General features: G+C 36.2%; 1 protein-coding gene across 3 annotated transcripts in view; it reads left to right on the top strand.

Annotated features, from left to right (window-relative positions):
• The window catches only part of ARL15 (ADP ribosylation factor like GTPase 15), a 386031-nt gene that overhangs the window by 193580 nt on the left and 181494 nt on the right, over nt 1-10957 (top strand). For 2 of the 3 annotated variants that reach the window (XM_011380605.2, XM_023523614.1), the window contains exon 4: nt 7306-7514. In XM_011380605.2, coding sequence (XP_011378907.1) covers nt 7306-7514 — 209 coding nt within the window. Of the gene's footprint in view, nt 1-7305; nt 7515-8282; nt 8355-10957 lie in introns of those variants that run through there. The other variant, XM_011380606.2, reaches the window with a different exon arrangement.

The raw sequence follows: 10957 nt of genomic DNA, 5'->3' as shown, positions 1-10957 counted from the left end.
TGTACATTGAGTGTACTGTTTATCTATGCCTGGTCATGTGCCATCATGCATTGGTCATTTGGAAGTATTGATTCACTAAGTTATGTAGATCTTCCAAATGTTGACACATTTCATTATAAATATTTATCTGTTAATATCACCACCAATCTCATCACTGAGAAGCTGTCAAGATCCCAGAGGCAGAAACAAGTTTTCTAGAATTCTAGTTTTGGTTTGAAAACAAATTATATCATTGACAACAAATATTGTCAATTATTTTCTTTAAAGTTACAGGCTCACATATTCATTTTTGAGAAAATGTCTATCAAATACTCAAGCCTGAGTAATCATAGTTTGTAAGTTAAAATTTCCAGTAAAAATGGAATTCTATGAAAAGGAAGATGACTAGTTTAGCTCACAACTCAGTTGCCCAAGTACTTCCCTCAAAACAACCATGTGCTTCGGTATGTAGCAAAAATACTTTTTCCTGCTTCTCATTTCAGTTATACAGAATATCAAAAAAGACATGTTAAAGAACTAATTTAATAAAACTAAAAATTTTTCCTGCTTTATTAAGTTTATTCTTAGGTGAAACTGACTTTTTTCACATCGCAAACATATGGTAGTCTAGAATACTGTGACTGCTAGTCTGATGCCAGTACCTTTGTTTATGCTAAATTACCAGCAGTTTTGTTCTCCCTTGCTTTGCGCCATCAGTGACAATGTCAACACTGTGATGATATCAAATAATGTCTTATAATTATGAAAATATTGTTGATCTCCTCGGCTTCCTGGAGTAAAGTAAAATACTTTACTTCCACATAATAATGATTGTGTTTTTTGTGCTGTCTACTTCTGAGCCAACAGCTGGTCAGATAGCCTAAATTGACACTAAATAAACTATTGGGGGGAGGGTGTGGCTGAAAGAGGTTTTATTCATAACCCCATTTTCACAGGCACCAGACTGACTTTCAACAGGTAGTACCTTGAATTCTTTACCTGGTAGAGTTCTTTGGCTGTGAGAGTCTGCTTTGCATGAATGCCTTGAGCAAGCCAGATATGCTGGGAATTTCATGCCTGGCCTTCCTAAACAGCCCTCAGACAACCACTAATGGGAGGGAGGTGGATAAAGACCCAACCGCTTCATCTCCCAATGCCTGGCTTCCAGTTCCAGCATGATTAAACTCAGATTACCCACAGTAGTAGCTGGCTGGAGAACTCTCCTTTTGTAGATTGTCTCTTTCTCTGTCTCCTTTCCACTTGTATTTCCTGCCACTTGTATTTCCTGCATTCACCTGTCACATGAACCATTTGCACAGGGGGAATCCAAAATAGGCAGAAGCTGTATTTCCTTTGCTGAGAGTCAGTCTTATTGCCTTTGGAAGAAGGAAGAACATTCTTTTTTTTCCTTCCCCACACATTTCTTATGGTAGATTTCTCATAAATATAGAAATACCTTAATAAACAAGTCTTTTCAAGCTATGCAGTTAGCCATATGTCTAGGAGCATGTAGAATATTTGTTTACTCATTTCAAAGGTTTATGAACTCTAGAGGCTTGGCTGTTTGGGACTGGAGGAATCTTAGGTATGGGTAAGTAGTACTGTCTACCATAAGTGCTAACAGGCAACGGGTAGTAGACAGGGCTCTTAAGACAAGACTGACCCGGTAGCGTGCCTCGGGGCTCTGTAGTAATTCTCTGCTAACTGCTGCATCAAGCCCAGAACTCTGTTTAGCTTATAAAGCCATCCAGATTCTGTTTCACACTAGCCATTTACTTGTCATAGCTCAGACTTCATATTTCATGCTTATTCTCTTCACTGTGTCCCACTACCCACCCATTTCCTAATTTTCTCTTAGCTTATGCTCCTACCTGTTCCTTCCCCATTGGAATATTTTTTCTCCCCAATATTAATCTTAACCATTCTTTAAAGCCGCTCATTCACATAGAACATTCCATCCATTCCCACTTCATTGGGAGAGTCTGAAATTTGAAGCCTAAATCTGCCATTTATTAGCTGGATGTGGAGCAAAGTGCTTACCCTTTTTGTCCCAATTTCTTCATCTATTAAATGGGGATAATAAACGTTAAAAGGTTAAATGAGATGATGTATATATAAACACCTTACAAGGTTAGTGTAATGTGGTATGTATCTGTGGGGGTGGTAGATGGTGACTGTATGTTAATCATTTTTTATTTCCAGTATGGATGTTCACAGCAGATACCACTCTGAGTCTGAGGACATTGGTCTCCTCCAGCAAAACAGTTTAGTTTAGTGGTAGTTCTATCATGCAGAACAAATTTTTGTTTTTCATAAAGAACTCTCTGGTTCCCATTTTCTAACAATTCTTTCATTTTCTAGTGTTTTTTGACTCTTTGAAAAACAAAACAAGATAACATACCTCCCTTCAGAGAACTTGGCTTTTAATCTTTATGTTTTTATACTTTTTATTGACCATTTAGGGAGGGCTTAATTTACTTTGAGATATTTTGGCTTTTTGTGTGTGAGTGAATGCATGCGTGGGAAGTTCATAATAAAAGTTTGAGTTTAGATATGTACATTAGTCCTTCTGAATCCTTAGTATTTCAGTTTTTAAAAACAGATTGAGTCTGTTTTACAGAAGATGAAAAGAATCAAAAGAACTACCAATTAGATAGACTTAGATTCCATAGATGGGAGGGATAAAAATGAATTTGAAATTATTACTTTTCTCTCACTTCTCCTTTTCATCTCCTGCTCTTCAAACATTTTCTCCCCATGCTGGGAACCATTCTTCTTAAGGTAATACTACCAAAGTAACCTTTGTTATGACGATACACCCTTCTCTAAGATTTAAAAACCTATTTACCATTCAAGTTCTCCAAATTAGGCTCCATTTATGGGCCTCCAATCCCATCAAGTTTTCCAGAGGGAAATTATCCTTACTGTCTTTCCTTTTCTTAGGACTGTGGTAAGAGGATGAAAAGAGGAGACAGTCTGGGCTTCTAATCTTGACCTCGTCTGCTCTCACAGCATGGCCGACAGCCCTGGAGACCCTTATCCTGGTTAGCCTGTTGCATAGCCTTTTGCAAACCACCTTTGGACAGGAGTGGCTGCACCTGTTCCTGTACCAGCAAGGCTACATGCTTTTCCTTTTAGAGATAAGATTAGATCTCTGTAACTACTCCTGTCTTAGTGGTTTCTAGCGCTCCTGTCATCACTAAGTTACTGAAATACCTTGAACACACTGTTCACTCTGTTCATTTCAGTAGCCACTAGTCACATGGGCATTTTAACTTTAAGTAAATTCAAATAAAGTAAAATAAATTTAGTTCTTCAATCGCTCTGGACACATTTCAAATATGCAGTAGCCACATGTGGCTAGTGGCTACCATATTGGAAAGTACCAATATAGAATATTTTTTTTTCATCATAAAATGTTTAATTGGACATTTTTGGTCTGGGTATCAGATTTTCCATAGAGACAGCTTTGAGCAACTGTTTTTATTGTTGACTCCTGCATATCCTTATTATTTTTTAGCTTATCGATTCATCTTTTAAAGAGCAACTCCTTTAAGAAACTTATTCATAACCTTTTAGTTTAACATGAGGGAAATAAGCATGTTGGGGGCTGCAAATAAAATAATCTTCTAAAATTGGCTCGAATGGTGGGCATTTACTGTGTTTGCAGAGTAAGGAGTCCTTATACTGTAGGGGGTTAGTTCTGCTGCTCAGGAGTGTTCTCAAGGGCCCAGGCTTTGTCTTCTCATTCTGACATCTTATGTCTCCTTCAAGGTCGTTAGATGACTACTGCTGTTCAGAGCATCACTCGGTCACCTATGAAATCTAAAAGCTAGATGAGAGAGACAACTCTCTTTGGGTATCTTTCTTTTTATTGAGGAGCAAAATCTTTTTCAAAAGTTCCCAGCAGACTATTGTTGAGTCTCAGTGCATCAGAATTTAATTATAATGTCTCTATTATGAGAGAGAGAGAGAGACTGGGAAAGTGAATACCTGGCATTTTAGCCTCTATAATGTCAGGCTGACTCTGCTGGTAGTGAATGTAAGAACTATGGAAACTGTAATTTTGTTCTGTTTTGTTTCCTTGTCCCCAGCATCTAAGATGCTGCCAGGTGCTCAGTAGATATCTGTGATATGAATGAATGAATAAATGAGTGAATGAATGATGTTGGGGTGTTGTTGAAGTCCATAGTATGCCATAGAAATGAACGTGCACAGTGAAGACATATCATGCTCCTGTTTGCTCTTGTTCTGGTACCTTGAACCAGGCTGTCCTGGTTGATTGGCTCTCAGAATGAACTCTTAGATTCCCAAGGGTTCCTTACAACTCTTAGTAAGGCACTATTGGACCTTGAGTAATTAGGATATTTGGTGACACCCTTCACCCAGCATCCCTACTGGTAAGATTATCCCATTTGTTTTTTAATCTCAATGTGTGAAATAGAGACCAGGTTTGAGTTTGATGTTTAACCTTTTTATCTAACAATTGTTCATTTAAGTAACCCAGAGGACACAATTTTCAGTCATTAGAATAAGAGTGGTCTCAGACTGTCATTAGATATGATGTCCTGTGCATGTGTTACTCCTTCTGGATTTGGTTTATGGGTTAGGAATGTTGGGATGTGGGCATCAAACAGGTGTTACTAATTTTCTCAGGCTCACTTCTCAAAGCACCTGGCAGCTGGGTTGATGACACATCTATTTCTCATTTTAATCTGGTGACTAAACTGAGGTCCACTCAGCTGGACTAAGCAACTGTATACCACCCTTCACCCCACTGTTTGTGTCCTCAGCCCCAACCTGGGTTTAGGCTACAGCTGACTAAAACCTTCATGCAGGAGAACTGGAATTTGGAATTTCAAGCTCAGTGTTTGTGATGAAAGTTAGAAATGCTAAGATCAGGTAGATGACTATGTAGCAGGAGATTAAAGAAAAGGGTCTTTTCTTGATGAATAATAATGTATTATTCATCTATTATGTCATATAAGGGACACTTTTTAAAATTATGGTATTTCCGTTTGGGTTTGTTTCATCTACCAACATAGTCATTAGACTTCTGTGCTCCTTAATGCGATAGATGACAATAAACTTTCTTATAGAGAGATGACCTCACAAACTGGATTTCTAGCATATTCCATGTATTCCCAATGGACAACTTCCATTAAAGCATGCAACTAGTATTCTTTGCACTTGGCTCTCTAGACACCCTCTAGTGCTGTGGCCTTATTCTACTTAGTATTACAGGATTTGAAGATTTGAGCTAAGAGGAATAATGGCTTTCTAAATATTTATTATAGGTCTCGGTGACTCATATAGAATAGGTATTTAATAATACTATTCATTAAATTAATTGGTTGGGAAGTGTTCTTGGACATGTTCCCACTATAAGCATTAATATAGAAGCACTTGGGTACATTTTATTTTAACAGGTTCCTTTTTTTCACTGTTAGCTTTTGTGGTAGTAGAATTCTTTACTTAGCTTCATCATCTTTCTAGTCAATGATCCTTCCATTTCAATCACATTAGACCTAAATGTACTTTTAGGTGTATATCCTTGGGCACATTGTATAATTTGTTTTGTGTCTTGGTTTCTGCATTGATAAAATGAAAGTGATAACAGTACCTACTTCACGAGACTGTTATGGACAAATGAGTTGATATGTGTAAAACACTTAACACAACCAACATTTATTTCAAAACCACACTTGGTCAGTTGTAGCCATTGGTTGGCTATGGATACAAAAGTTGGTCCAAATCAATGAAAGCATTCTGTGAGCATTTAATGAGCTCTATAGAATTTACAGTAAAGCATGTTGCATGCATTCTTCTATAAAAATTGTGTGCTACACATTCTTTATGTTAGTAAAATTTATTATAATCTTATATACAGATACATATGCACACAATATTTTCGTTGTTTTCGGCATTCACAACCAGGTAACACTGCCTCAACTTCTGCTCCTCAAGCTTATGGATGGTTCTCTAGCATATGGATAATGTCTGGATGTAGCCTGTAGCAGATGCTGTTGGTATCCGACCCAGATATCTTTTACTGGGCCAGTGCATCCATCTCCCAGCTGCTGTGGGTATTGGCTGCTAATGACTCACTCCTGTACCCTTCTCCAGAGGCTTGCCCTTGGCTGACAGTAATTGCCTCAACCAAACATATCTGGGAGATTATGAGATCATACCCCAGTCCCCTCCTGTTCTCCAGGGGTGGCTCATAGCCAGTGTCTATTCAGGGGTATAATAGCCTAGTTTTCTACCTTTGGACTAGACAAGTTCTCTAGTTCAGTCTACACTCTAGAGCTCCTCATTGGATCAAGCCAAAGCTAGATTTCTGAAACCATGTTTTTGCTTAGCTCTTTCTCCCATTCTAGTTTGATTCTTTCACTCCTGATTTCTCCTGACAGCACTCTATCTGTAATCAGAAATACAAGGAATGCTACCTCAAGCGCAACATATAGGGAACCTGACCTAAGATGTTGCTCATCTCAGCACCCCTGGTGTTCTCTCAGTTCCACCATCACTTATGCAACTGATTTCCTACATCACACAATCTGATTAAATTTCCTTCCTTCCTTCCCTTCCCTCCCTCTTCTCCCCACCCCGCCCTTTCTCTTTCTGTTTTGATTCATTTTGTTTTCTATTTGTTTTGTTTTCTTTGTTGGACCCTACCTGATAGGCATCAACCCTGCTCATATCCCATGTCTTTGCATATTTAAGGTTACTTAACCTTGGATGACCTGATCTTCTTATATGCCTGGTTACTTCAAGACCATAAGTGTGCTCATTGCCAAGTGGGATTATGCAGATGTACCAAGGGCCAAGATTTTAGTTCATCATAAAGTTCAGCACTTTGACACATACAGTTTTAACTTTCTAGGTGAAATTAAGGCTGTTCTGACCAGCAAGTGGTTATTTGAGAAAATTTCACCAAGCTAATGTCAATGGTGTGGAAAGACGCCTCGGTGAGCAGCTAGGTTACGCTATTCTCTGCGGTAGGTTTAAACTCAATTCGTTGAGAGTGTCATTTATTTAGGACTATTAAGCAAAATCCGAAAACATTCTTTTGTGTTTAAGAAGTATTTATCCCAGTTCTTACATGTTATGATAAAAAAGGCATGAAGAATGACTCTTAAACTTATGTGTTCTCCTTCAAGTTCACATCTACCTATTGGCTCTAATGACTTCTTCGTTCTTAACCATAACCTCTACACTTAATTTTTAAAAGCTACATTGGTTTCCAATAGGAATTACTGCTGGGAACATTTTTCAGTTGCTGAAAGCTATTTTTAAAAAGAGAATTTGTTTTGTTTTTGACAGGGGCTGATAATATCCGGAAATACTGGAGCCGCTACTACCAAGGATCTCAAGGGGTAATATTTGTATTGGACAGTGCCTCTTCAGAAGATGATTTAGAGACTGCTAGAAATGAACTGCACTCAGCTCTTCAACACCCACAGTTATGCACTTTACCCTTTTTAATATTGGCCAATCATCAAGACAAGCCAGCTGCTCGATCAGTACAAGAGGTACGTCTCATTAATATGACAACTCTTTGTCTATCTTGTTTGTTGCACTTTTGCTGCCACAGTGGAATCTAAAAAGATGCCTGTAATTAGACATATGCTGGTAATGCTGTTCTTCAACATGAAACCTTAGTTTTCTTAGAAGGTGAAAAGCCTGTATCAATCTGATAGGAATTATTGTTTACATGCCTAACCCTACTTGGAGAGCAAAGATTTTTTTTTAACCGTTTAGCAAAAGTTAGAGGACTTAATCTGAATATTTTTCTCATCATTTTAAAGGACTAATGGCCTGGTTATTTAACATTTCTTTTTTTTTTTTTTTACCCTTCCAACTTATTTAATTTGTTCTTTTTTTCTCAAGCTTTTCAAGAAATGCATCGTGCGTATTACCATGCATCACTTGCCCTCAAATGTTATGTTCTTGTCCCTCTGAAATGCTTACTGTTGACTAGAAGCAATGGATCCTATTCTGTAATCAGCCAGGCTGAAAATTGATGTCTTATCTTTCAAGTCCCATGCTACCAAATACGTTTTAATATAGACCCGTTCTTTACCTTTCTCGTTTAATTTCATTTCTTAGCTCGTAACTCTCCTATGAAAGCATGAGGTTAATTTTGGGCAAATAATCAGTCTCTCAGCAAAGCTTCTGGTTCATGGCACTAAAGTAATAAGATATGTGAATACTTTTCAAAATTTAAATTATAGTGAATTTAAATCTAAGTACAGTGAAATCAAAACTTTTGATGTGTTCCTTTACGTTGGAACTTTCAGGATATGTTTTCCCCATCTTCAGAAAATTGTGTGCTTCCTTTAGTGACTTTGGAATAAGATGACTAATTGGAATGACATTGCTCCGTCGTTTGAAAAATGAATGAGAAACCAAGAACATGACATGTTCTAATTCCAGACCTCCCTCACTCTTAGTGTGGGAACCATGGGTAAATCGCTTTATTCCTGTGCCTGTCTTCTTACTTTTAAAATGGGAATGATGCAGTTTTTTATAATAAATGAGTGAGATTAACTTGGATAATTCACTTTGAAGTTTAAAGTACTAAGTATAAGAGGTATCATAAAGAATTTTCATTTTAAGTTTTAGAAAAATATTTAAAAAGGCAAGGATTTCTTATTAAATGGAGCTCATATCTTTCTTTAGTTGCCTCATTCATTAAGTAGTTAGCACCTTTTTTCTTTTTAGATTTTGCGAAATACCTTATACATAATATTAAGTAATTAAGATAAAAAAAATAGCAGTACAAATCTAGTCAGAGAGTCATTATGAGCACATCTTCAGTATTGTAATCGTGGTGAACTTCTTGACCTTAGGTAAATCTTTTAAATTCACAGCACCAGTCTTTCTGTCTGTAGAATGGATATAAATTAAAGCATATAATGATGTGTAGTATGCATGTTAAATTAGTTTATGATTATAAGGTACTTTGCTAAAAATATTGTTATTCTGAGTTCATTATAGGAAAAATATATATATGTATTACAGAATACACATAGATAGTATAACATTTTATACAAATATATGTAATACATATATAATAAAACACATAATATGAAATAAATATAATACCAGTGATATTATAACTTCAAATTACCTTATTCAAATTATGAGCAATAGCTGAAAAGATTTGTTTAATTTAAGAAACTATATTTTTTTTAAGAGACCATAAAATTGAAACTAATGTGTTCTTTAAACCTAACATATGACTCTTGGTAATGCTACGTAGGGAATAAAGACTGTGACACTGAGTGAGTAAAGGAAGCTTTAACAATTAATTGCTTCAGAGTATGTGTTGTGTGTGTTGGCTGACTGTCTCCTAGGAAAAGGGCAAATACCTCTTTGCGCTTCATCTTTTAATAAGACAGACTATAAATGTACAGTGATCATAGATATTATATGAAAATTATTCTAAACTGGTATATGCTGGAGAATACGTGACTTTGACTGTCCTTTTTATATCAATTTAAAATTAATTTTCCTCAAAATTTTTGCTTGTAATGGAATTTTATAAATACCATTTTGAAGACTACTTTAAGTAAAGCGTTTTCCCTATGAGTTTATAAACACATACTATACTAAGTGCATGTTAACATTTTAGACTGCTTTAATCAAATACCTGGACAAATTCCATTATCAATCTTGAAGGTTGTTGAAACATAATGAGTGCCCATACTTTGGATTTGCAAGAAAAAGAAATGAAAACTTCCAGTTTTTCCCATTGCTTGAATGACAAAGGTTTTTCAGTAAGGTGTTAGGATGCCTTGCTGAAATATTCCCAGGAATGTTTTAAGAATTTAATCAATACCTTAGTGTTAGCATAGAATGGAATTGTGAAACTGAATCTTAAACTTTGAATAAACAGTAACCTCAAAATGGTTGGGAGTAGGCACGGGTAGAAGAGGAGGTAGGAGATTGAAAAATGAGCAAAGTTACGTGTTACTTGAAATATGTTGAGAAGCGGCCATCTGTTTATTGTTCTTTCCTTATCATAAAGGTTTTACATGCTCTGTGCTCTGTTGCTTATAAACATTTTTATTCATTTGTACCCGCTAATTTGTGTACACTTTGTAGAATTTCCAAATGCCAAAAAGGTGATGTTTTACTTTGCAGAATATCTATGAATTTTAGACAAAATTCTGTTCTTTCAGAATCAAAGAAAATGCATTCAATTTACAAAAAAAGCACTGAACAATTCTTTGATGTAGTTAAGAAAAGACGAGTCACAGAGGCACATTGATTCCTCCACCCCACTGAAATTATTACATTTTGTGCTTAATGCATTACGTAAAATTTTGCAATCATTTATCCTGCCACTGGAGTAAAACTTAAAGAATTCATTAGTCATTTAATGAGGATTCTATGATGGAGATGTGTTTAGAATCCCATAGAAGCCAGTGAAATTCAAAGAAGAGAAACCTGAGTTATCACTGGGATTCCAACAGAGGAGGAAAATAATCAGGGAGTTATGTATTTTTTAATTCCTTCCTCTATGCAATGAGCATCTCTATGTTTGTGTAGAGAACTAAGATAGACAATGGTTAAAATTACTTCGTAATACACAGACAGAGGGCAACATGCCCAACTGTTTTGTTGCCCTTTTATAATGCAAGTGGAGTCTTGTACATTGCAGTTTTTCTTTCTATAATATACCTGGTAACGTACCCGAATTTTAAGATTTTATGTTTTGAGAATTGATAGTAGGAACATGTGTTGGTTTTTTTTTTTCTTTAAGTAGCAAAACACTGGGAAAAAGAACACCCTTTACATACTGTCTGAAAGCCAAGCAGTTCTTGCAACAGATGTTTGTTGTATTCACTTTGGGGAGGTGTAGTTAGCACAGTTTTCCAGAATTTACTCATAATCAACTATGTTTCTCTATGGAAAACATAAAAATTCGTAATTATGTTAAGTAGCCCACTTGATTCATTAGGAAAAT

This window comes from Pteropus vampyrus, unplaced genomic scaffold (genome assembly GCF_000151845.1).
Source record: "Pteropus vampyrus isolate Shadow unplaced genomic scaffold, Pvam_2.0 Scaffold397, whole genome shotgun sequence".
NCBI lineage: Eukaryota > Metazoa > Chordata > Mammalia > Chiroptera > Pteropodidae > Pteropus > Pteropus vampyrus.
Note: the sequence above shows the minus strand (reverse complement) of the source record. Positions and strands in the feature narration are given on the sequence as shown.